This window comes from Balaenoptera acutorostrata, chromosome 6, assembly GCF_949987535.1.
Source record: "Balaenoptera acutorostrata chromosome 6, mBalAcu1.1, whole genome shotgun sequence".
In the NCBI taxonomy this organism is placed as follows: Eukaryota; Metazoa; Chordata; class Mammalia; order Artiodactyla; family Balaenopteridae; genus Balaenoptera; species Balaenoptera acutorostrata.
In genome coordinates, this window is record NC_080069.1 from 30,213,172 (window position 1) to 30,240,932 (window position 27,761).

Genomic DNA, 27,761 nt, shown 5'->3' on the forward strand with positions numbered 1-27,761 from the left:
GTGTCCATCAACAGATGAATGGATAAAGAAGATGTGGCACATATATACAATGGAATATTACTCCGCCATAAAAAGAAACGAAATGGGGTTATTTGTAGTGAGGTGGATGGACCTAGAGTCTGTCATACAGAGTGAAGTAAGAAAGAGAAAAACAAATACCTTATGCTAACACATATATATGGAATCTAAAAAAAAAAAAAATCGTCATGAAGAACCTAGGGGCAAGACGGGAATAAGGACGCAGACCTACTAGAGAATGGGCTTGAGGATATGAGGAGGGGGAAGGGTAAGCTGGGACAAATTGAGAAAGTGGCATGGACATATATACACTACCAAACGTAAAATAGCTAGTGGAAAGCAGCCACATAGCACAGGGAGATCAGCTCGGTGCTTTGTGACCACCTAGATGGGTGGGATAACGAGGGTGTGAGAGAGGGAGACTCAAGAGGGAGGAGATATGGGGATATATGTATATGTATAACTGATTCATTTTGTTATAAAGCAGAAGCTAACACACCATCGTAAAGCAATTATACTCCACTAAAGATGTTAATTAAAAAGAAAAGAAACTAAATTGTTCAACTGTGTTAAATGTGCTAAGCAGTCAAAATAAGATAAAAACTATAAAAAGGCATCAGAGACCTTAGCAAGATCAGTTTTCAGTGGATGCTGGAGACAGAGACCAGAGTTGAATAGATTGAGGATGAGAAGGTGACAAATGGAAATGGCAAATGAAGTCACCTTTTTTTAGAAGTTTAGCTGTAAATGGGAGAGGGAGAGCTCTCTGAAGAAGGGGAATTATAGTGAAGGATCTGGAAACAATGACATATACTAGGAATGTTTGAAAAATTAAGAAGATTTGACCCCAGTAGGGGAAGACTTAGAGAAGTTCTGTCTTCAGATATTTGAAAACCTTGCAAGTCAAAGAGATGCTTTGTTTTTAATTTTTAGAGGGAAGAACCAGGACCAATGTTTACAGAGAAATGGATTTTGACTCAACATTAGAAAACATCTTGAGCTGTCAAACAGTTGAATAGTTAGTTGCCTTGTGAGAAGTGAGCCTCCTGTCACAAAAAGTGGAAAACAAGAAGCTGTAAAGTCAGCATTCTAGTCCATTTCCAGTTCCTCGAAATGACTCCTGTATTGACTTAGGACTGAGCCTAGATGGACCTCCATCTCCCACTGCATTCTTGGGCCTATTGTTGCATGAGTTTGTTTAAATAGGAAGTTATTAGTCCTTTCTTGAGTATAAAACGGAATTACCAGTTCTTGAGGCTCCACATCTCTTTAGACTCTTTGGTGCTTTAACCACCCACATGTAGAAATTAAAGAGGAAAAGACCAAGGGCTCATAAGTAACTTTAGGTAGGTTTCTTTGTTCTTTACTGTGCTTAATTTCACATTTGCAGTGACCAGTATCTCATTTGGTTCCTTAAATATTATTCTGAATTTGGGAAGGTCTGATTGCCTACCTACAAACAGGCCATTGGCCACAAAGGTATTGTTGTGTTTAGAGTGCAGCACCCATATTCTTTATGCTTTGAGAGGGGTCTTTTATGCATTGATGATTACAGCATCTTAGGGGGGAGTATAGGATTGGTCATGGGGATTATCTTTTGTATTGTTTTCCTACTTTTTCTTGGAGCCTGATTTTTTTTTTTTTTTAGAGACAGCATATTTGGAAGAAAAAGGGTAAAAATAGTAATGAGGTAGGGTCCCCTATGATTTTATATTCATGGAATATAGAAAACTGATATTTTTTTTCTTATGTATTTAGAAAAACACTTTGTCAGAGAAGGAAAATATAGAGCCTGTTAGCAGGTAAGTGGAGAAACAACAGTAGTGTTGTTTCTTGTGGCCTCAAGTTATAACTATGGAGGAAGGAGGGAAGGAGAGCAGAGAGGTGAATGTAGCTTATAATAATGAGGTTCTATAGACTTTCTCTGTGGTTGCCAGAAAAAAAGTTTCTTTACTTTTTTTTTTTTTAACATCTTTATTGGAGTATAATTGCTTTACAATGTTGTGTTAGTTTCTGCTTTATAAGAAAGTGAATCAGCTATACATATACATATATCCCCATATCTCCTCCCTCTTGCGTCTCCCTCCCACCCTCCCTATCCCACACCCCTCTAGGTGGTCACAAAGCACGGAGCTGATCTCCCGGTGCTATGCGGCTGCTTCCCACTAGCTATCTATTTTACATTTGGGTAGTTCCTGTCCTGCCCCTAGGTTCTTCAGAACCATTTTTTTTTTTTTTTTTTAAGATTCCATATATATGTGTTAGCACGCGGTATTTGTTTTTCTCCTTCTAACTTACTTCACTCTGTATGGCAGACTCTAGGTCCATCCACCTCATTACAAATAACTCAGTTCTTTACCTTTTAGTTTCTGTTGAAAGTATGGCCCTTCATAAAATTACTCTTACTCTAAAATACTTCCATCTTATATAAAACATGAAATAGAAATTAAAATAGTCTTGTTCCTCCTTCTATCTAAAGATAAGGCTTCGCTTTTTTCCCTATTGGTAATTTAAATAAATTTTAAAATGTTATTTCTAAAAGCCTGAACAATTCATCATTAGAAATCTATAACTCATCCCAATTTAAATTTTTTAATTGATTTTTAGGCTATTGTGCCAACCTCAGAAATCCACATCTCCACATAACCACACTTTTGTTCACAGAATGTTGCCGAAAAACAATCATGCCATGACTTTATAGAGATTATCTTCTAATTCATGGAATAAAAGATATCAGAACTTGTACCAAATTGGTCTCTTTTTGTATTCTTTTTGAAAATAGTTATTTTATTCATTTTGTGGGTCAGTTTAGTTACATATACTCACATTTCTTGTTTCACACATCTGTAAGACATTGTATTTTAATACATAAACCTTTCGTTCCTTAGCTTGGTCCAGACAAGTCCTATCCTCATCAAATTCATTCTCATTTTCAGAACTGTTGAGAACAGAGTTACTTGGACTCTCCTCTGTGGATGTCCTTAGAGCTGCACAGATCAGGCATTTCCTACTCACTGGTTGAGACCTCCTAGTTGCTGCCTCACATGCCTTTCATCTCAGATGGAACTTGCCTACCGGATTTTCTCTCACACCTTCTTCTCATGGACTCCCATATTTACCTGCTTCAGTATCTTGCTGCTGCTCACTTAGGCTTGAAGTCTCAGCACCCAGCGCAGTGTCTGCCCCTGTACTGTCTTGTTGCCATGCTTAGCTCCGCTCACACAGTCCCAGTCCCAGCAGGCCCCCAGTCCTTGGCTCCCGGCCCTATCTTTGCAGGGAATGTTAACACTAAGAAACTTGAGTCAGACTCCCTGTTCCCCAGATAGCAGACTCAGACCCCTTAGTTTGAGCATTTAGGGTCTCTTGCCATCATGTTCCAACTTGCCTTCCACACCGCATCCTCTACTCTTTCCTTTCCTGTAAAACTGTGTGGAAGCTGTGCCTTCTGGATTAGGTATGTTAAAAGGAATTCTTTTCCATTGCTGTATGCAAAATAACAGGGGCAGGATGCTATACTCGTAGGAATTTGGGCACCAAATTGAGCTACTCTGTCTTATTTGACAAAGCACATCCAGTTGGGGAGATGAGGGGTGTGTTTTAAAAGGAGCATGCTTTAAAGCATTATTAATTGTTAAAATAAAACAGAACAAAACAAAGAAGAACCCTATCTATGACAGTAGACTGTTTCCACCTGCACATGGCTGAAATACCATTTGGAGAGACAGAGGGAGAGAGACACGGGGGTGGGGTTAGGGTGTGCAGCTTGACATTAACAAGAGAGGAGGCAGACAGTTGGTGGTTGTTATAGTTTCTGTGTTCTTTATATCTTGATCCTCAAGTTGCAACCTCCCCCTCATTCAGTTCCTTTAAAAAATGTGATACTTAGTGAATTTTCTTCCTATGCCTCTGCCAAGACATTACTGAAGCTTTTCCTTTCCCCATAGTCGGCAACAAAAGGCACAGAATTGTGTCTTTGAGTTTTTGAGGGCTATAGTTATGACTACTATTACTATCCAATAACCAAGAATTGGGTTTTCACATTCTGAAAATAAGAATATGAATATAAATGTCTTTTGATTAATATATCAGCCCTACAGATATCTTTATTTGTTCTATCCAAGCATTTCTTTAATAGTTCTATTAAAAAAATAGAGTTTTTTTATTTTGAAAAATTAAATGGTGTTTTAATAGTGTTAGAGGTATCTAGTATATCCCACTTTATTACAATTAACTTTTTTTTAACATCTTTATTGGATTATAATTGCTTTACAACGTTGTTAGTCTCTGCTGTTTAACAAAGTGGATCAGCTATACATATACATATATCCCCATATCCCCTCCCTCTTGCGTCTCCCTCCCACCCTCCTTATCCCACCCCTCCAGGTGGTCACAAAGCACCGAGCTGATCTCCCTGTGCTGCGTCCCACTAGCTATCTGTTTTACATCTGGTAGTGTATATATGTCCATGCCACTCTCTCACTTCGTTACAATTAACTTTTTATCTGCCCTGTTCCAGAGAGCCATAGAAAGAGAATATTTTTCAAAATGTTCAAAGAATAGATATGAAAGGAATAACAAAATTTAAATATTTTAATATGTGTGTGTTTACATCAGAAAGACGTTTTTCTAAATTCATTACAGTATTTTAGATGTAATTCTTTGAGCAGTCAGATCTTTTAAATGTGTTTGAGAAACAATAGAAAAGTCCCATTTTAGGTATCATCTATTTAAAATACATGTTATTCTTCCTTATATTTGAACAATCTGTTCAAAACAATCCATTCATATGGGATTTTGCTTGTACAGATCTGAGTGGGAATCAGTAGTTTCTTTGTTTGTCACTATGGAAACAAGTCAGCCTATCGTGAATAGCGGTTAGATCACGCAGAGTGATGCTCATGTCTCCGTGTAACTTCATCGTGGAGCAGGCTGGCGCTGACATCTCGCCTCCGGCTCTTCCCTCCTGGAAGCCCAGCGCCATGCAGGATCCACCCCGGAGGCTGTCTGCTGCGCCATTCCTCAGCTCCTTTTTCCAGGGCCGACGGCACTCTGCCTCTGACCCCATCCTGCGACTGCAGCAGGGGCGGCGCAGCTCCACTGCCAGGATGCTCTCCTCATCCTCCCTCCAGGTGATGGTGGCCATGTCCTCTGTCAGCTGTGCTGAGAGAAACCCAACTTGCCCCAAGAGAAAAAGTAAAGCTCCTTTTCTTCTTATTGATTGCCACAGCTTTGAGTTTAAATATAAGAACTGTGAAGAGGTTATGCTGTGTTGATACTTTTTAAAATTTTGACAATTAATGCTGCATTATACTTTTTATTGTCTGTTATGCTAAGAGATTCAGTAGACATGTAATAGGAGATAAAAATGATTGAATGTTTTACGTTTTTTCATTAAAAATGTAGTTTTTGCACAAAACTCATTCCCTTGTAGAAGATCTGCTTTTACAGTTTCTTCCTTTTCATTACCAATATGACATGTGGAGATGATTGTGTGCAAAAGCCTTTTCTGTAGTAAAGGATAGTGTACTTATACAAAAGGGAAACAGTTTTATTCCTGACAAAATGAAGGGGATTTAGCACCAGCTTGTCATTTACAATCCTGAGAGAAAATGGAAGCTGTTTCTCAAGTTACTATTCTGTTCAGAGAGTAGGATTTTGAATCGTCCCTTTGACTGTTCTAGGAAATTCAGGACGTCCAACACCAAAGTATACAAAAGTTGGAGAGCGTTTACGGCATGTCATTCCTGGACATATGGCCTGTTCCATGGCATGTGGTGGCAAAGCTTGCAAGTATGAAAATGCAGCCCGCTGGAGTGAACAGGAGCAAGCTATTAAGGGGGTCTACTCATCCTGGTAAGTGATTCTGTCTGTCTTTGGTAGCTCCCACCTACTGCTAAGTGGGAAAAGGGAATGGACGTGTAGGAGATGGCCAGGAGGCAGTGGGCTGTAGAAGAAGGAATGTGGGGTTTTGAAGTCAGAGGACCTCACCTCCATCCCTGGCTTTGCCACTTGACAAGCTGTGTGATCTTGGTCTACTCACACAGGCAGTCGGAAGCACAGTTTCATCATCTGTAGAATGGAAATAATGAAACCAACCCTATGGGGTTTTTTTTAATTGGATGGAATGCTGTATGTAAAGTATCTTGAAGAAATGGTAACTAGATAGCTCTTAAATTTCAGAAATTGCTAAAAATAATTAAAATGTTCAACGATAAATTTGAGAAATTATGAGGTACATAGGTAGTTTTTCAGTTTCATACAGGTAAGCTTTAGCCTCGTTTTTATTTTGTTCCTGTATTCTGTGTAAAAGAATACATTTTCATACAAATACATACACTTCCAGTCTGCCTCAGTAGAAGGTGGTACGAGTTGTCAGTTCAGTAGACAATATAAGATGCTTACTTTGTTTATGGTATGTAAGTGTAATTCATTCATTATTGAATCATACTGCTTTTATTATTAATAGTAAACTGTCAAGTATACCTTTTTTGATGTAGTGATATCTCTAAAAAATTCTGATATTCAAAACCAAATCACATTTGGAATGCACTAAGAGGAATTCACTATTCAAAGAACTGTGCTTGTGAATCATTTTATAGAGCAAGAATTCATTTACAAATTAGATATTTGTCAACCAGCTTACTAACTTGCAACCCTGTACTTTTTCATATTGGGTTTGCTGAGTACATGTGTAGTACTATAGTCTGGGGTCCAGTGTCACTGTTGTTCTCCACAAATCATGTTCTAGTTTATCACTATATTTCTTGAAGAATGTTGTGAAAAAGCAAACACTATTTCTGAGGTGTGGTCAGACAAGTAAATTTCTAATAATGCAGCTTAAGGTCACATTCATATTTTTGGTTTATTGTTGACTAAACTATCTGAACTTTTTTCGCCTCTGCTGCTTTCATGTTACATCTCTCTCAATCCTACACTAAGTGCTATTAAATTTGGGGGGTCCCAAACCTTTGGGGGTCCCTGTTAAGTTTTAGACATTGCCCCAGGCATGAGGGATAGTATCTTTCTGAATCCTGACCTGCTCATCTAATGTCTCTGTTACTCCTCTCAGGTTCCTGTGACCCACAACTTGCAATAGTCTACCTTATGTATCTTTCACCAGGTCACTGGTGAGAAATGCAATCAGAACAGTGTGAAGCCAGAGCCCTAGTGAGAGTGATAGCCATTTACTGGGTCTCTATCCATTTGTACACTCAGTAAACATCCATTTGGTTACAAGCCAGGCATGGTGCTGAACACTCTCAAATTATTATCTTCATAAAGCTCTTTAGTAGGCATCATTAATGTCATTTTATTGGTGAAGGAATTGAAGTCCAGAGACTAATTAATTTGCTACACAGCTAGAAAGTAGAAAAGCCAGCATTTGAAACCAGGTCCAACTGACTCCAAAGCCATATTTTTTGCAAAATTACAGTAACTCAGCATTTATTCATAACCACATGCTAGGATTTGTGCTAAAGTCTTTACATTCACATCATATTGAATTCTCATACCAACCTTGTGAGGCAGGCATTATCCCCACTCAATACATTAAGTAACTGAGGTACAAATAGCTATGTAACTAAAAATGCCTCCCAGCTGGCCCTCCTCATTTAGTCAGTAACCTTTGGATAACTAATCCAGGATGTCCTTTGCTGCCAGCTGAGGTTTCTCCATCATTCCGTCATGTCCACTAGAATCTCATGAAAGTCCTTGAAAGTACTTTGCTGGAGTCCATAAATACTTTATGTCCTGGAATTTTTTCCAGGGATTTAAGAAGCTAGGGTTTCTTAGAGCCCTAATCATAATACAGAATTGAAGCCGGATTTGTATAAGGAGATTCTTACCTTATAGCATTGTTGAAATCATAGAAAAAGTAAGGGCTTGAAATCTTTCTTTCTCAGTTTTGTGCATATCACCAGTCCCTCCTCCCATCTGCAGGGTCACTGATAATATCCTGGCCATGGCACGCCCGTCCACTGAGCTCCTCGAGAAGTACTGCATCATCGAGCAGTTCCGAAGGTAAACGTTGCGTGTTTACACACTTTAATAAGCCAGCTTGTGTTTTCTCTTCTATTGCTTTTGACCTCAAATGGAGAGGTGCTTTCATTTTACCAACAGGAGTGTGAAGAACTTATTTCAAATAAGACAATTAAGGTTTTGAAAGTAGTTAATAATGTTTATTAATGCCAAAAATGGTTAATTTTTTTAACACTACCTCCCAATATGACTAATTTTTTTTTCTTTTTCCTTTAAGCCATGGCATAAAAAGTATCATCAACCTGCAGCGTCCTGGTGAGCATGCCAGCTGTGGGAACCCGCTGGAACAAGAAAGTGGCTTCACATACCTTCCTGAAGCTTTCATGGAGGCTGGCAGTAAGTCCTTCCATCCTCCTCTCCATGAGTTACCAAGGACAGAACTCAGAGACTTTTTGTCTATTCAGCTCTTAGGTTAAAAAGGTGATGGAAATAAACAGTTACTGCATAGTAGTGTAGTAGGGCTTCTAAAAAGTGAAGATGAGCTAACTTTGACTTTAAATAATGCGATCATTCTTCTGTGGTATTGCTGTTGAAAGTATAAGATTTCTTTTTTCCTGTGAGAGGGATCTTGAGAGGAGACCTTGTAGAAATAATGCCTGTATAATTAATATAAACAGTATCCAGACCTGTCATCTCATTTAATCCTTAAAGCAGTCACATAATATAGTTGTTCTGCTTCACACATGAGGTCACACAGGCTGAGGAAGTTCTGACTTGCCCAAGATCACACAGCTTAAACATGGCAGCAGGATTGGAACCCAGGACTCACTCATGCTTTTACCTACTGCATAGCTCTGCCCCTGGGTAGGATGCAGGGATTCTGTATGTGACGATCTACAACTTGTTTTTAAGAAGTTTATGTTAGCTTTTTTATCCCACTAGTTAGAAAATCTATATGTACTACCTTATGCCATTTATCAGTTAGACATGTTTCCATGCTTAAACAAGGTTGCATGCTTTCCCTCCACGGTTGAGTAATTTTGGCATAGGTCATTGACTTTAATTTGCAATCCTGCTTTTCCTTAATTCTTTCTGACTGAGTTTCAGCAGGAAATGTGTTAAGTAATATAGAATGTGCTTTTTAAGAAATGTTAACAGTAAGTTTACTGGAAATGTAAAAAGACTATTATTTTAGGTCTACTCATCCAGTGAGATCTGCATGCCTTACAGCTTTATACTTTTCATGAATTCACTCACTTTTTTCAAATGTCTTTACAAGTATTTTTCCTGTATGTTGATTTTCTTCTTGTTCTCTTTCTCATTGTCCAGTTTATTTCTACAATTTTGGATGGAAGGATTATGGTGTAGCATCCCTTACCACCATCTTAGATATGGTGAAGGTGATGACATTTGCCTTACAAGAAGGAAAAGTAGCTATCCATTGTCATGCAGGGCTTGGTCGAACAGGTAAATTCTAGGAGGCGGTTTTATTGTCCTTCTACATATTTAAACATATAAGGAATATTTCCTAATTCTAGAGGATAGTTTTCAGATTCCTATTGAAGTTTTGGAGTCAAATGGAACAAGTCAGTAAAAGATACTTGAAATATCTTAGATAGCTTCAGTGACCATATATTCATGAGAGTATTTTTGAATGATTTAGTGCTAAAACCTCATCATATTGAGTAATAAATAAGTGGATTTACATAGCTAGCTAAATGATCTCTCTGATTTTCTTCTTTAAAGGAAAAAAATCAACACTTTGTTTTTAATATGCAGTGTCTTTTTAAAATGTATTTTCCTTAACCAAAATAATAATGAAAATAGCAAGCATTGTTTCACCTACTATCTTTTTAAGTCTTTAGCAACAATGTAAGTTTTGAAGGAGGTTAATTTGCTACATCAAGTAAGTGGCAGGGCCATGATTTAAAATCCATGGCTGTAAGGATTTTGTTTGTAAAGGAGAGTCTTACCTGTACCTAGAATTCTATATAAAAATCAATGATTTTACTTGAAAATGCTGCAGAATATCAATTCAACACTGATATTGGGGCACAAAAAGGGTTGGAATCTTCATTGTCATATAATCTAGCGAGACACCTGAGTTCGACTCTGTCCACAGTGTACCCATATACCTGCCACTGGGTCTTCCACCTGCTGGGGAACATCTTGAGGGTAGAGACGCATTTCTGTCCCAGATTGTCAGCTCTCACTCTTGAGTCAAAATCTCACTGTTCTAGGGATTCCACATGACAGCTCTGCAGATATTTCATACTTACCCTAAAGAACTGACATGTCCTAGTGAGAAAGATAGGTTGGACCTTGCCGTATACTAGGAAAACATGCATTTTTTCAGAGGTTCTGATTTTCATGTGTAACGAGATTCACAAACTTAGTGATTAACACAGATGTCTTTTGATTTGCCTTTTACTTGATGTTAATTAACTATTATATTTGAGTTAATTGATTATCGCCTTTTTATTATTCATTTTAATTTAGTATTAATTAACAAGAATACATAATGTTTATACTGTTAAGGCTATTTTCCTTAATATTAAGTGCTTATAGAAAAATAGTTATGGTCTAGAGGAAAATATATATTAGTTTAGGCATTAGTTTAGTCTTAAATAAGAATTATCAGGAGAAAAAAATAGATTGTGAATGTGAATAATTGCCAAAGATAAAAATACCCAAGTAGGAAAAATGCCAGTCTGGAATGTGCCACCAGTTGATGTCAAAGATGGCAGGGGTGGGAAGTTCCAAGCAGAGTGTACAGACTGATTGGATAGAAATTTTTAAGAGCTGTTCAGAGTGGAAAGCAGGATTGGCTTTCTTCCATGTTGGAGTTGGGCATTAATGACGGTAAATGGGCCAGGTCATCAGTTTATTCAGTCATCACCCTCCACACTCAGTCATCCCCCCTCACTCCACACCTACTCAACTTCACTGTGGCAGTTCTTGGTGCTTGCCCTGGAGTACAGAGGTGACCAAGGGTTCTCAGTCAAGGGGAAGGTTGCCATATAGACTTAGTAAATAGATGAACACCTGTACAAAAAGTTATCATTGTCCTTAAAATGTTTCTGTATTTATGTGGTTTCCTAACACGTATTCAAATTTTAAATCACCAAAGAGTATAAATAAAAATATAAGCTTTTCTCATATCAATATTCTCTTCTTCACTGTTTAGGTGTTTTAATAGCATGTTACTTAGTTTTTGCAACAAGAATGACTGCTGACCAAGCAATTATATTTGTTCGGGCAAAGCGACCTAATTCCATACAAACCCGAGGACAGCTACTATGTGTAAGGGAATTTACTCAGTTTCTGATTCCTCTTCGCAATATATTCTCTTGCTGTGACCCCAAGGCACATGCTGTCACCTTAGCACAGTATCTCATTCGTCAGCGGCGTCTGCTTCATGGCTATGAGGCACGACTTCTGAAACATGTACCCAAAATTATCCATCTCGTGTGCAAATTGTTGCTGGACTTAGCTGAGAACAGGCCAGTAGTGACGGAAGAAGTGGCAGAAGTACCTGGCCTCTCTGCTGAAATTGAAAAGACTGTTTCTGAGATGGTCACAATGCAGCTGGATAAAGACTTACTGAGACATGACAGTGATACATCGGACTCTTTCACCCCCAATGCAGCGGTGGCAGATTTTGAGAATCAGGATGTGATTCTTTCCAGTGAGCAAGAGTTTGACCCTCTTTGGAAGAGGCGGAATGTTGAGTGCCTTCAGCCCCTGACTCGTCTGAAAAGGCAGCTCAGCTACAGTGACTCGGACTTAAAGAGAGCCGAGTCACTTCTGGAGCAAGGGAGGACTCCGTGGACAGTGCCTGCCCAGGCCGTGCTTTGCCATAACCCCAGGCAGCAGAAGCACATAAGCCATTGTTACTCCCCACAGTCTCCACAGGTAGATTTAAATAAGGAAACGCTGGTCCGCAATACATTTTCTTTCTGGAATCATGCTAAATTTGGAGGCCTGGAAGGACTCAAAGATGACAGGTCATCAATTTTCCATAGGACGAACATTCCAAAGGAAGTACAGCGAAGTAGAACCTTCTCTTCAGGTATTTCAGGTTCATACAACCCTGGGGAACCAGTTACACCAAACTTTGCAAATATCCCTAAGGAACTAAACTGTTCTCACCAGCAAGTGTCCCACTGTGAGTGTGAAACTCATGGTGGTTGTGGCCCAAGCTCCGTTGCGGAGGACAGTGAGACTTGCCACCGCCCTGTGGAATGTGCGTCCAGTCCCAAAGCACAGTTCTTGGTTGGACCTGAAACCCGGGATAGCAAATATCTGTCTGAAGTTGCTCCATACACGGCTTTACAGTCTGACTTGAGTGTTGAAGCAAGGAGAATACTGGCAGCCAAAGCCCTGGCAAATTTAAATGAGATTGCAGAAAAGGAGGAAGTGAAAAAGAAGGTAGAAATGTGGCAGGTACTTGTATTTCATTTAATTATATATGAGTGGGAAATATTTGTGTCAGAGAAAAAACAATACATTTTCCCAAATTCATTTGTTACAGGAATTTGAAGACATGTTTGTATAATACGTAACTTTTGAACTTCAAGTTCCTCAGCTATGATACCAGCTTGCTGTCATAGAAACAACAGACACAGGGCTGTTTTGTAGGTTCATTTCAATCTCTGTGAAAGAAAGCACTTAGTGCTTAGCACTCAGCAGGGTGCTTGACTGAGCAAGGCAATGATACTGATTGATGTCGATAGTTTCCATCTTTCTCACTGGGCTTGCAGGACTGATGGACAGATGAACAGACCACAGCAGACAGCTGTAGGAACTGACCCGAAGTATCTCTAACCTGAGACCTAGCAGAGAACCACACTTTGAGAACCAGTGGCAGAGATACAAATGAAATAGAGACAATTCTTTTCCAAAGCTCATTAACCCAAGTATCAAGTAAAGCCAGAAGGACGAGTGATGGATGCTGTCTGCTCAGCATTCCCTCCTGCAGACTTCCCAATCCACCCCAGTAAGGCAGGTGCTGGATTCCGGAAGGCAAATGGTAGTGGCCACAGCGTACCTTTGTGCCACTGGTTTTATCTGAGATTGGGTTCTTGGGGTCTATGTCTTAGCCTTTACTTAAATTAGAATGTGAAATTTTAAAATTTTAACGCCTTTTTGTGTCATACTTTCACTAGGAAGACAGTGTTAAATTAACCTTGCTCTCTGCCCAAAATAAGCAGCTAGTCTAGAGGAAAGGCAGGCCTTATAAACCTAGTCATCAGAAACAGATAAACTGCCCAAATGTGGGGCTGACCTGGGGAGGCCTGGCTCAGTGAAATTTTGGCTCGTTAGCCCATAACCTACCATGAATTATTTGTGTAGCTACTTTTCCATATGCTACCGTTAATCAAACAAGGTGTGTACACTTTTCAGGAGGCCAGACCTTCCAGATGCAGAGGCGGGTAGAGGAGGCGTGGAACCTCGCCCTCACTTGCAACTGTGTGACAGGAGGAGAGCTCTTCCACACACGATTTCTTCATCAGAATTGTAGTGTTTTGCTTAATGAATAGCTAGATGTATTGCTTTCTTCCAACATGAAGTATTTTCTTTATTTCCTACTCCAAACTGAGCAAGCCTTCCACTCAGTGAGCAGGTCTCCTCTGCGTCACTGTGAGCCACAGTAGCTAGCGGCAGGACCTCCGGGTTCAGGCGTGACAGCTCACCACCCCCTCGTGGGTCAGCCCCACATGGGCCAGACTGTTTGAACACATAATATAAACGAAAGCATTTCCTAGAGGTGGATACTACCCTATCATTTGGACAGGTTTGCCTTTTTTTTTCCTTTCTAGATTTTATTGTGGGTCTTTCAGTAATAAAACAAATCAGTTGAATTCTGGAAAAAGTAAAATGAACATGATTTGAGTAGCATAATGCTGCCTGTGCCCTTATTAGGCCCTTTCACATCTATTATTTCATGTGATTTTCACAGTAACCCTGTGAGACAGATGATATTTTTTACAGATTCTTTGTTAATCTTTCAGTCCTTATGAATTAAGTATCACAGGTCAGGAAACTAAGGGTCACAGAGGTCAAGTGATGTGCTTGCGGTGATGTGGTCCAAAGGCAGCAGGGCCAGGATACAGTTCATGTGTTTAATACTTTCCATCATCCCTGATGTTTTTCCTAACCCTGCTGGAAGATTTCAGAAAACAACAATGATGTAATGGTTGTTTTACTAAGAGGGTCTTTGAGTCATGTTGTTCCTGCCCAACATAAAAATTGAGTAAAAGCTACTCTGCTATATACATGATGTATGGGATATGAAGGACTATCCACAACTAAAAGTTTTGGCTTATTTATGACATAATAAAGAGAAACCCAGTGCTGGAGGACCCTGGTAGCATGAGAAAAACATCACAGACTGGGATAGAGCAGATCTGGGTTGGGAATGTGCTCTCGCACTTTGGGCTCCTGGGCAAGTTACTTCATCTTTCCTGAGCCCCCCAGTACATTTATCTGTAAAGGGGACCTCCTTGCTGGGTTGCTGTAAGAATCAGAGATTAAGTCTTGTGTCATCGTTCCTGTCATACTATAAGTATTCTATGAATATTGGATGGGTGAATGAATGAATGGTGGCAATTATTCTGCTTATTACTATTGCAAACACGTATTTTATTTATTAAAAATAAATCTGAACCCTATCAGAAATTAAGATTCTTATCTCACTTTTCCCCTGATCTCTGTGAGGTAAAGTTTTAAAATCTTAAATTATCCCCAGATATTTGGAGTATTGGCAAGACTTCCTAGTTATTTTACCCTATCAAATTTCAGAATACAGGGCTTGTTTGTTAAATTCTACATAGGATTCTAAAAAGGAATTTGAAAGAAATACGTATACCACATTTACTAACTTTTTGGCACTTTTACACTTTACACTTTTTCATCTACCATTCTACTTCCTTGCAGTAAATATTTGTCTTGTTCCAAGGAGCCTGAAAAGGAAGGTTCCCTCTTCTTGAACTGTTTCTGTGGTCTCTAAACAAAGTGGAGAACTCAGGTTAATTAAGCCTTTCTTTGTACCAAGAGCTTTAACAGCCCTCTCAGTTAGTCAGTCCACCTGTGGGGTGGAGATGAACTTTACAAAGGGAAACTGAGACTTAGAGAAATCGCATGTCTTAGCCCAAGGTACTGCCTGGAAGTGGGGTCACTGGGAGGGGTCCCGATCTGCACCCCAGAGCCTAAGAGTTTACTCTCCTGGACAGCCTAAGGATCATCAGATGTCAAACCGTGCCTGCCTCCCTCTCCTCCTCTCTCCCTCACTTTGTCTCTCTCTTTCTCTTCCTCTCCCTCCTTTCCTGTCTGTCCTCTCCTCTCCTCTCTCCTTTCTTTTTCTCTTTCTTTCTTCCTTCCTTTTTAGAAAGAACTAAATTCCCGAGATGGAGCTTGGGAAAGAATATGTGGCGAAAGGGATCCTTTCATCCTGTGCAGTTTGATGTGGTCTTGGGTGGAGCAGCTGAAGGAGCCTGTGATAACCAAAGAGGACGTGGACATGTTGGTTGACAGATCTGCGGATGCCGCAGAAGCACTGTTTTTATTAGAGAAGGTAAAGTAGCTGTTGAACAGTTGGTGAAGTTAACTAAAGCCCTCAATACAAGATTTACAGACTGAAAAAACCCATTATAAAAAAGAGAATTCACACAGAATCCCTTATCGGGGTCTAATTTAAATTTTTCCAAGGTAAGAGAAGAAATGCATCCCCAGTATAAACATTTAGAAGATACAAAAATAAAAAAGGAAAATACCCATAACCCCAGGAGAACTACTTTAAACATTTTCAAGTCTTTTCTTTCAATCTTACTGATGCATATGTTAACTTGGTAAAAATTATTTCACATACAACTTTATACTTCATTTTTGCTCAAAATTATAACATAGGTATTTTTCCATGTTTAAGTTTTTCATTAATGTTAACTTTAATGGGTAGGTAATGCTCTAACATGGGGATATGTTATAACTAACCACTTTTTCATTTTCAAGTATTTGTTTCTACTTATTTACTGTGAGCATATAATGTGAATAACTGAGGTAGGTTGGAATATGCACTCATTTGTATTTCTTTAAAAAGGGTGTGTGTCACATATATACATTTATGTATATATTTTGTGTATGTATAAAATATAGAAGGAAAAATAAGAAACTGATAATGGTGGTTGCCTTTAGAACAGCAGTCCCCAACCTTTTTGCCACCAGGGAGTGGTTTCATGGAAGACAGTTTTTCCATGGAGTGGGTTGGGGGGAGGATGGTTTCAGGATAATTCAAGCACGTTACATTTATTGTGCACTTTATTTCTACTATTTTTATATTGTAATATATAATGAAATAATTATACAACTCACCATAATGCTGACAGGAGGCAGAGCTCAGGCAGTAATGCCAGTGATGGGGAACAGCTGTAAATACAGATGAAGCTTCGCTCACTCGCCCGCTGCTCACCTCCTGCTCTGCGGCCTGGTTCATAACAGGCCATGGACTGTTACCGGTCTGTGGCCTGGGGGTTGGGGACCCCTGCTTTAGAAAATAGTAGTAGGAGACAGTGGATCTAGGAAGCAAGGGAGACTTTTCATTGTAGATTCTTTTATACAATTTAATATTTTTAACCCTGAAGAGATATTAAATTTTCATTTATAAATAGGCTTTGTTTTGTTTTAGGAAACAATGTTATAATCAGCCTTGAGTAACCTACTACGCTGTGGTGTAAACACCTCATTGCTTCCAAATCTTCTACTACTACTATTACTACTTCATATAGACACACAGAGATACACACAGGCACTTGCTCACAGTTGTGTGATGCACATCTTTAAAGATAAGGTTTTTCCTGTATCTGCAGTCCTTTTCTTAGGCTATTTTCTGAGCATTTAAATTTTAGAGATGAAACAGGAGGGCGGATAAGGAAGGCAGTTAACTTTCATTGGGTGGCAATGGGCCAGGCCCTTGCTAGGTCATAATTTCTATTTTCACCTTTGTTCATCTCCATAACTCAGAGAGGTAGAGGCCCCACTTTTCAGAAAAGGGAATGTGAAGCAGTCTGCCCACAGTGTGCAGCATGTGTCAGAGCAGGATACAAACTCCGGCACAAAGGTCATGTACTTTCTGTCACATTGTGCTGTTTCCTCATCATTCACTCCAACCCTCACATGCAGGGCATTTACATTATTTAGAGTTTTTTTACTTTTATAGGCATCACTGTAATGATAATTTGTGCTTACAGGTTTTTCTGCATTTCAGATCATGTCCTTAGAGTAGATTTCCAGAAGTGAAATTAGTGGCTCTCAGGGGGGCAACGTGTATTGAATGCGAACTGCTCCAGTGATGGAGTTTCTCCTTTGTTTCTCCAAAGTAAGCAACCCTCAGGAGTCAAGTTGGGGACACGTTCTTCAGGGACCTTCCCCCTTATGTTATGGCATGCTCCTGGAGGGCTGTGTCTGTCTTTCTTCTTCTGTCCCTCCCCACTCAGTATTGTCTGCAACTGGCAAGACATGATGAAGGTACTGAGCACTGAGTACCCAGCCATCTAGTCCACGTATTGCTGTGACGTGTCAGCATCTACTAGCCATACTGAAATGATTATGTCTAGAAACAACAAGAATGGATCGTCCTCAGTTCACTGCATGGAAGGCATTTGATTTTAAATTGCACTTATCTTCAGATTCAACTCTACTTTGTGTAATAACTAACCAGCTTTGATATTATCTACTGAAAGCTTTTCAAGTTAACACATAACCATAAACACTGGTAGAGCCCTTGGTAGATAGTTTAGTATTTGAGATAATGATTACTTGGTCACAAACCAGTTCTTGGCTAAGCAGTTGTTTTGAGTTTATTTCATGAGGCATTTTTTTTTTTAACATCTTTATTGGAGTATAATTGCTTTACAATGTTGTGTTAGTTTCTGCTACATAACAAAGTGAATCAGCTATATGTATACATATATCACCTCCCTCTTGCGTCTCCCTCCCACCCTCCCTATCCCACCCCTAACTTGTTTGATTTTGATTTCTGCAAAAACAGGGCCAGCAACAGACTATTCTTTGCGTGTTGCATTGCATAGTGAGCCTGCAGGTGATTCCTGCCAACGTGGAGGAAGCCGTTCTTGCACGTGCCATTAAAGCCTTCACTAAGGTGGGTGGCGCTCCTCTCTCCCCCTACAGACCACAGTCAGTATAATCTTTGTAAATCAGAATCCGAGGGTCACCAGCCTTCTCTAAAATAAACCTTTTGGCCATGTTTCCCTTTAATGGAAATGTGTTTGACATTTCTTGAAAATAGTTGCAAACTTTTGGCTAAAAAATATCAGTTTCCTAACAATGATATAAAAGGCTGAACTGTGGAGTTTTTGAAGGAAAACTTTGGAACAAAGAAGTTTTGTGTAGAGAGAAACAATTGAGTGTTGAGAAAATATTTTTAAATCATGTGCCTAGTAGAACTCAGAGAATCTTTTCTTGTTGAGCCAGTTCTACCTTGGGTCTGAACAAGAAACCATCTACTGAGAATTTAACATCCAACGTTAGCAGTTCAGTACCATGTCTGGTTGGCAAATCCTAAGCAAAAAGTAAAAAAATGTTTCCTTTCCATGCACATCCTTTTGGCCTGCAGCAGTCTTTCCTGGCTGAAAAAACACACCAGATTTCATACCAAGAGGAAAGGTTCCCTTGGGACTTCCCTGGTGGTCCAGTGGTTAAGAACCTGCCTTCCAATGCAGGGGACGTGGGCTCGATCCCTGGTCAGGGAACTAAGATCCCACATGCCATAGGGCAACTAAGCCCACGCGCCGCAACTACTGACCCCGCACACTCTGGAGCCCGCTTGCCACAACAAAAGACCCTGCATGCCACAACTAAGACCCGGTGCAGCCAAATAAATAAATAAATATTGAAAGAAAGAAAATGTTCCCCTCACTTCTTAAACCAATTTGTTTGGTATCTCTCATATGTGATACAAAAATGTCATTAAACAAAGAACCCAGTTTTTCGATGACAGCATCTGTGGCAAACATTAATGATAATAGCACTTATTATTTGTACTCATTCACCAGTCTCTTTCCCCATCCACTCTTTCTAAAGTGATGTCCTTCTTGCAGGTTTCTTTTTTCCTCATCTGATGCTTTACAGCACGAACCACTTTGCATCCTCTCAGTCTCTTCATGACTGTTTCCAGAGTCAGCGCCTCAAAACCAAAGTCATGTGATCCTTTACATCTCTGTTTATGTTTTCATAGACCCAGAGGCCACTGCTGTGTGGGGATGGTTGTGATTTGGTGTTTAACAAAGTATACAGTTCAAACTGTTGTTAATGTTAATAAGTTTTTGCAGATAGGACAGACAAAATAATGATTAAGATAAAGTTAAATTTCTGAATTTAACTGGAAAAAATCCTGAATACTGGTCTCTCTGAAAGTGGTAGGAATTCTTTACAACTTCTGTTGACCTTTTAGGGGGATACTAATGAAAAGTTAAATATACCAGTTGTTCCAAATCTGTCTGTAAAAATGTTAGAATACCGTTCTTGGGTCTCTCCCCTTGTGCACAATCTTAGGAGCAAAGGCCCTGATAGCTTCTATTCCAGGCTAGCTCTTCAAGGAAATCTGTGTAGCATCTGCTTCCTGTGTAACAAAGATCATGTTTCCTTCAGGCCAAAGCTTAGCAGGCTTGCCACAGCTCCCTCATCAAACATGGGGGATTGCCTAAGCATGGAGTTCCTCAGCTGTGATGCAGACTCAACCTGTGCCCCTCTGCATCATCCCCAGGGGGCTTGGAGGGCAAGGGAACCCATGTGATTAAGGAGCGTGTGCTGCCTTCAGTCATAAAGTTGTTTGCCTCTGACCCAGCAATCTCATGTCTTCTGCTAGCATCTATAAGGTGTGTTATCAGGGTGAAATCTCAGACCCTTCCCAGCCCTTCATAAGGGAACAGGCTTCGCTCTCTCTCTCCAGGAGGGAAGGGATCACTGGCCAAGTGATCCTGATCCTTTCCTAAGGAGTCACACATTTCTTTGGTGATGGGAGTGGGGTGGAGGTGTGGTGATTGCTCTGGTTCTCTGTCCTAACATCACTCCCAACCCTGCAATACGGTGAACTTGGGTAAACAATCCAAATATGTATATGTGGTGCCTTCCCACCAATGGGAAAGAAAATTAACTTTATGGAGGTATTTATATGTGCCAAGCATGTGTTAGAGCCTCATATTTAGTACTAAGGAGATGGATGTTGTGGTCTTTATTTTACAGGAAGGTTAAGTATGACCTGAGGCTACAATTGCTGACAGGTGGAAAGCTAGGCTTCCCATTCAGGTCACCTCAGTCCAACAGTTAAGTTGGTGTGCATTGTTTTAATAAGGAGACCTTTCCCTTATACCATCCATGATTAGTCTCTGCATTCAAAACCCCCATCACACTCACTATTGACTTGCTTCATGAGTACAGTACATATCCAGGCACTAGATTTAATTTTTTTAGTTTTCATTCATAAATTTGGTATTGACATGATTGGTAGTTCTAATATAGTATTTTAATTAAAACTAGTGTGTGAAATGCATTGTGTGTGCTTTTTAATTGTGTATAATTTTGTTTATAAGTCTTTGTTTTTTTCTCCACACCCTTTCTTTTCTCCCAAAATAAAGACTGGTTAAAATTCTTGTTATAGTATCCTGAATATAAATTTTCTTTGTTACCAGGTTAATTTTGATTCTGAAAATGGACCAATAGTTTACAACACCCTGAAGAAAATATTTAAGAACACACTGGAAGAAAAAAGAAAAATGACAAAAGATGGCCCTAAGCCTGGCATTTAGTGAGGCTGACTTTCCCCTCGTGAATATTTCAGACCTGAAGATCTAGATGGCATTTCTGCTCATAGCTGAACAAGCTGAAATGTGGAACTGCTTCGTCTCATAGCACTTTATTTCAGATGCTCTTGGTTTGTGCTAAGAATGCTTGTTCCTGTTTGGAGCAATTATTTATTTTAAAATATCCTTGAGTTACATTTTTGTGTTGAAAAATTGCCATAAAGTTGGTGCCACTTCTTTTATTTATTTAACTGGATTAATATTGTTGTATTAATTTTTTAAGAATGCGGTGTTTACATCCTTATTCTTTTTGACATTTTGGAAAAAGTTGTAGCTCTTCTTTCCAAAACAATTATCTTATTGATGGAACTCTTCCTAGAGTTTTTACCAAATAGATAATTTTAGTAGTAAAACTTCACTGTGTGTCTATTCCCCAATACATGACCTAAGGAAGTCACCAGGTGTCTTAAACTGTTTTATATTTGTTAATAAGAAGGCAATTGACACAGCATTTTTAAAGGATTTTTTAATATTTGTTTGAATTTGTTTTTTCTTTTTATAAATGTGGCAAAGGGTCTCAAATGTATTATTTTTCAGAGTGATTTAGTTTTACGTTAAAAGATTGACAGTGCAGTGTTTGGGACTTATTACTGTAGGAAATAGACTTGCTCTTTGTCAGGCTTCCAGACAACCTCACTGACCTCTGCTGTCACAGGCGGAAGGAGCAGTTCTCAACACATCAAACCTTATTCCCACTCCCCTGGGCTGTTGCTGACCTGAGCAGCATCTTTACAGAGAAAGTGAGATCAGTGACGGGCAGTATGGGAAGCTGCAGGACTCCAGCAGAAAGAACTGTCTTACGGGGGCGGGCACCGTAGCCATAGCCTCTCCCCAGAGGCAGTTCTGTTCATGCCGATGTTGTGATAGCACGAGCACCAGCCCACACCTCCTAAATCTATCGTTCCATAAACCCAGTTGCCTCAGGGCCCTATCTTTGGCTGCTTTACTTCTATGAGAATTAAGACTTTTAAACTGAATTTGACTCAATGTAGGTTGCATTCATTTGGATAAGAGGAAGTAATTGCTCAAACTATTTTAGTTCCTTATAAACCAAACTATCAACAATGGAAGCCATTAAATATTATTTAAATGAATATGTGGGCACGAGAGGCCAAGCCACAGAACAGATAGTAGTTTTTCCCAATAAAAGTGATATTAAACCAATTTCTAACTAAAGCTACTACTTAACCTTAAAGACAGAATTTCAGGGGAAGTAAGGCTAATTTACAACAAATGAAATTTCTCCAACTTGTGCATTTCTGAATCAAGCTCTAGCACATCAAAAATATTTTAGTCATTATTGGTCTTACTAACTCTAGTGGCAAATGCCAAATGCCACACTGTTTGAATTATTTTAGGAAACCAAATCCAGTGAATTTTAATGAACTGGGTTGCCCATTCCTGAAATTTCTTATTTTCAAGTGCCTGATCTGGGAAAGAAGGGGAGAAAACAATTACATTTATCCAAAGGTACATTATAAAAATATGTTTTTTACCTAAAAAGATGTTTATCCTCATCTCAGTCAGTCTCACGTGGGCAGGCACCACCATGGCTTATTTGGCGAGTGGCTTTTGGCTTGTGTGTCTGAAATGATCGTTTCAAATTAGAGGATGGATGCTGCACAGCCATGATGTGACTGCAGCAGTGCATGTCTAAAATCTAAGTGCACCAGCCTGAAAAAGAGAGATGGTGGGAGAAATTAATCAGACTGTATACAGTTTTTGTATTAATTTGAATAAAAGTGGGGAAAAAAACCCATAACCATCGTCTTGTAGTTCTTTAGCTTGGTGCTCTTGAGATCCTGATGATAAAGATGTGGCTTTGTGATTAGAGTATCCTGATGGGCAGCCTGAGTTGCAGGCTGAATAGTCAGCTAGCCAGGCTCTAGTCAGTCCCCATCCTGTCGGTGCAGAATGACCAAGGGCTGGAGACCGCAGATAGGAGGGTTCTAAGAGGAATGTGTGAGGAAAACCTCAAGGTCGGCAAGATTCCTGCCTTCCTGTGTTTGAACTGGTGGGGAGTTCTTTGTAGCCCAGAGGGTAGAAATCTACCTTCTGGAAGAAGTTACAGGGCTGCAAAATTTAGGTCAGCAGAGTGGAAAGGGCCAAAAGCGTACACCTTCAGAACTTAACTACCGTGGCTGAGCACATGCATTGTCTTGCTTACTTCTCTTACAAGACCAAGAGAGAAGTATTTTTCATACTTGGCTGATGAAAGAATTCCCCTCTGACTGACTTTGAACCATGCTCACCTCCCTCTTGAGGCCCTTTCAGCACTCGACTCCACGATGGCATTATAGAACATCATATTATCCATAACTTCAGTGAAAATATCCCACATTTTTTGTCCTCTGAAAAAGACTGAGCTCACTCTGTTACTGTTTTATATATATATAAATATATATATATGCATACACACACATGCATATATATATATATATATATGATCTCTAGCATATCACACTTTTTGGTTTTTTCCTATTTCAGAGAATTTGCTGATGCTCTTTGAGATGAAGTGCTGCTGTTTTAGAGATTGCTTCATCTGTTTGCATAACTCAGAAATGCTATGCTGATCTACTTTCTCATAGCTTCAGCCAGCTTCCCAGTTCTATCTGAGAAAGAGTATGTGCTTTCGTCACTCTGGATTCCATGAAAATAACCATATATCATAATTCAATAGAGAGAAAGTTTCTCTATTTTCTCCTAAGTGGAGGACACTTACTCATATGCTTGGGTGCTATTTCTGGCTGTTCTCTAGAGGTCTACACAAATTTCCAGAGATGCTATGTTGTAGACAATGCATGCATGCCCCAAGTTCTTGATATCTGAAGGCCCCCAAATAATTTGGGTGATTGTTTAAAAGTGATAGCTTACTCATAGGATCTTTGTTGTTGTTCAAAATTAATAAGCATTGATATATTTTCAGTGCAAGTGAACCAAGAACCACATTCCCTTTGGTGCTTTTTATTTTTATGAATGTGGCCCAAGATTAGCACCTTACCAAAGGAGCCCTTTTCATTGTTAGGTGTTGAAAATTATTTACAGATAAAATGGCAGGAGAAAAATTCAACAAATCCTGTTACACAGTGGTGCATTATTTTTTAGTTATGCTTTTAGGCATGAGCTGATCTCTGATTAGCCCAATGCTGACAATAAAACTGATTTATAAGTAATCACAATGGAGCCATTCAATAGTGGAGCTGTGGCAAACCTTCGTTCTAAGCCATCAACTAAAATATCCAGTCACGGGGCTTCCCTGGTGGCGCAGTGGTTGAGAGTCTGCCTGCTAATGCAGGGGACACGGGTTCGAGCCCTGGTCTGGGAAGATCCCACGTGCCGCGGAGCGGCTGGGCCCGTGAGCCACAATTGCTGAGCCTGCGCGTCTGGAGCCTGTGCCCCGCGACGGGAGGGGCCGCGATGGAGAGGGGCCCGCGCACCGCGATGAAGGGCGGTCCCCGCACCGCGATGAAGAGTGGCCCCCGCTTGCCGCAACTGGAGAAAGCCCTCGCACGAACCGAAGACCCAACACAGCCAAAAATAAATAAATAAATAAATAAATAAATAAGAAAATCCTTTAAAAAAAAAAAAAAATATCCAGTCACTAAAAATAATGTCCCAATAAGACTTTAATATCATAAAACCTTTTGCACTCAAAATAAGTTTCATACATCCACTGCAATTTATATCACAATAGAAGGCTGTTACGCTCCTGCCTCCTGGCTTTTTTGATGAAAAGATGTTTTAAGAATGAAAAGAAGTTTTAAGATTGCCTCTGGGAGGCAAATGAAAACATGTTTTAAGATTGCCTCTTTGGGAGAGAAGTTATGTTTTTAGAATACTTTCCTACTTAAATGACCATTTGATTACAGTCTTCAAATACTCCTTGGTTTTGATTTAGTGAATTGCTTTATCATTTTCTTTCTCCTCTTAAAAATAGAACAAGACTACTCAGACGTTGAATCAGGTTGAACCATATTGAATGGCCATTTCTGCAAGTCAAAAATTATCAAATATGGGCCATTTCATATGGTTCAACCTAATACTAAATTTAATGTACCTGGGACTGGTAGGTGACATTTTCTGAATTATTTTAGCAAAGTTTAGATGATCAATTATTTTCTAAGAATATCCTGTATGCTCACATTAGAGTTCCAATACAATTGGAAGAGACTAATATGAAACTCCTATTTGTTCAGCAGTTGATTTGTGCTACTCTGTGCTTGCACTCTGCTGATGCTGGGGACGCCCAGGAATCATTCCGTCATTCATCCCGCCATCAGGAGCCAAGTCTAGTGCATGTCTATATCTGCCACGTCACTTGTCCATGCTATCTTCTCCTTCCATCAGCACCCTGAGTTCTGCATTGTATGCCACCTCGCTACCCCCTTCAGTCCACACTTGCACTCTTTCTATACAATGCTGGAAGACTAATTCTCAACACTTATTATTCAGTTAATTCTGAATGTCCTTCAAAACTCGGTTCTGATCCCTTCAAAGAATATGTTCTAACTAACTCTTTGTTAAGTGTAATTAAGTTCAACTACCTGACAGTCAAGGAGGTGGGGAGGTGTTATAGGTTGAATTATGTCCTAAAATTCATATGTTGAAGTCCTAATCCCCAGTACCTCAGAAGGTGACTGTGTTTGGAGATAGGGCCTTTTAAGGGGTGATTAAGTTAAAAGGAGGCCCCGTATGTGTGGGCCCTAATCCAATCTGACTGCTGTCCTTAGAAGAAAAGATCAGGACACAGACATGCACAAAGGGAAGATATGAGGACACAGAGTATATGGCCATCTGCAAGCCAAGGAGAGGTCACCGGGGAACCCACGCTGCTGATACTTTCATCTTGGACTTCCAGCCTCCAGAATTGTGGGAAAATAAATGTCTGTTGTTTAATCCACCCATCTGTAGTATTTTGTTACAGCAGCCTGAGCTGACTGATACAGGAGGAAGCAAAATCTCTGCTCCTCCTCAGTGGTTACAGTGTACCTTGTGTGTGTTTATAGTTTTACTTCAAATAACATATTGCTTGGTTTATAAACTTCATGTAAACTGAAGAATGCAGTATGCATTCTCCTGTGACTTGCTTTTTTTTGCTCAACACGCTCCTCATATTTATGCGTGTTGATGTGTGATCTATGTGTTATCTGCTGAGTGGTATTTCATTATGTGGATATACCACCATTTATCCCTTTGACTTGTGATAGACACTTGGTGGTTTATACTTGTACATTAGTATAAACACATGAGTGCACACATGCAAGTTTCTCTAACCTGTGTAGCTCAGAGTGGAATTTATGGGTTTTAAGGTATGCACATGTCCAGTTTCCTATGCAATAAGAAAGCATTTCTAAAAATGTTTGTACCTGTTTACACTCCCAGCGGCCATGAATGAGAGTTCCCATTGCTCTGCATCCTTGTCAACACTTAGTACTGTCTGATGAGTGCTTGATTTTTGCCAGATCTAGTTGATGGAGATAGTGTTCCAATATGTTACTACATGTTTGGGGACATTTGTGTTTCCTCTTCTCTCAAGTGTGTGTTCACATGCATCTCTGTCTCTCACAGGACTTAAACATAGGATGCTGAATTTGTTGATATTCTTTCTTTTCATCCATGGAACTGCTACTCCTAGTGTAATACTGGGTGCATAGAAGGGATTCAACAAATGTGGGTAAAAGAAAGGGAAGGGGGTAGAGGAAAGGAGGGGAGATCCCTGATGTCAGTGTATATAGAAAAAATACCTAGGGCAATTATATTTAAAAACAAGAGAGTGGAGTGTATAGGAGCATAATGGAAGTAATATTTCTCCACTTCATTCAAAGTAGTAAAATATCCATGCCAGTAGACGGTGCCAAGTTACGTATGTAATACCTACAGTAAGCACTAGGAAAACTATGCAAAGTGATACTCTCACAAACTATAATCAAGATGGACTTTTTTTTAATGTTCAAATAACTACAACAGGAAAGAAAAGAAACAAGAATGAGGAACACAAAGCAAGCAAACAATAAAATGACTGACTTAAGTTCTAACAATTACCTAAATTCAGATGGTCTAAATGCACCAATTAAAAGACAGATTGGCCAAGTGGATAAAAAATGATTAATAAGTCCTGTCTGCCAGAAACATTAAAATACAATGTTATAGATAGGTTATAGCATACATTATTTTTTTTAAAGCAGAATGGTTATATTAGTATCCGATAAAGTAGACTTTAGAGCAAAGAAAATTACAGAAACATTACACAATGATAAAAGGATCAAGCCACCAGGGACACACAATCCTGAATACGTACACATCAACCATCAGAGCGTCCAGTTACATGAAGCAAAACTTGATAGAGCTGAAAGGAGAAATAGACAAAGCCACAATTAGGGTTGGGACTTAAGCATCCCACTCTCAGCAACTGAGAGACTACGTGACAGAAAGCAAAACTGTAGAGTCACTGATACACACATACATGCATATGACAGTGGATTCTGCATACACAAATGCACACAACAAACACTGGCTCCTCTGCAGCAGTTCTGACTGGTTTATCTCAGGACCCCTTTGCTCTCCTAAGAATCATTAAGTTCCTCAAAGAGGTTTTGCTTATTTGTATTGTATTTATTGATATTTATATATATTAGTAATTGACAAATTTCTAAAATAATTCATTTAAAAGAACAAAAACCTGTTCTGTACTTCTTAACATAAATGTCTTTGTGAAAAATAACTATATTTTTAAATGAGTGGCATTGTTTTTAATTTTTGAAAATCTCTTTAAGGTCTAACAAGAGAAGACAACTGGTCTCTCATATCTGCCTCTGCATTCATTTTGTTATACTATCACACATCTTGTAATCACTGGAAAACTCCACTCTACATTCATGAAAGTGAGAAATG

General features: G+C 39.4%; 1 protein-coding gene across 7 annotated transcripts in view; it reads left to right on the forward strand.

Annotated features, from left to right (window-relative positions):
* Positions 1-22,612, forward strand: part of PTPDC1 (protein tyrosine phosphatase domain containing 1) — a 95,612-nt gene extending 73,000 nt beyond the window's left edge. For 4 of the 7 annotated variants that reach the window (XM_057549068.1, XM_057549069.1, XM_007182015.2 and 1 more), the window contains 8 exons: positions 5,700-5,871; positions 7,957-8,037; positions 8,273-8,391; positions 9,325-9,462; positions 11,183-12,441; positions 15,386-15,571; positions 18,041-18,151; positions 20,700-22,612. In XM_057549068.1, the coding sequence (XP_057405051.1) occupies positions 5,700-5,871; positions 7,957-8,037; positions 8,273-8,391; positions 9,325-9,462; positions 11,183-12,441; positions 15,386-15,571; positions 18,041-18,151; positions 20,700-20,816 (2,183 nt within the window). In that variant the 3' untranslated portion in view covers positions 20,817-22,612. Of the gene's footprint in view, positions 1-5,699; positions 5,872-7,956; positions 8,038-8,272; positions 8,392-9,324; positions 9,463-11,182; positions 12,442-15,385; positions 15,572-18,040; positions 18,152-19,109; positions 19,984-20,699 lie in introns of those variants that run through there. The other 3 variants (XM_057549070.1, XM_057549073.1, XM_057549071.1) reach the window with 3 other exon arrangements.
* Positions 22,613-27,761: the final 5,149 nt, after the last annotated feature.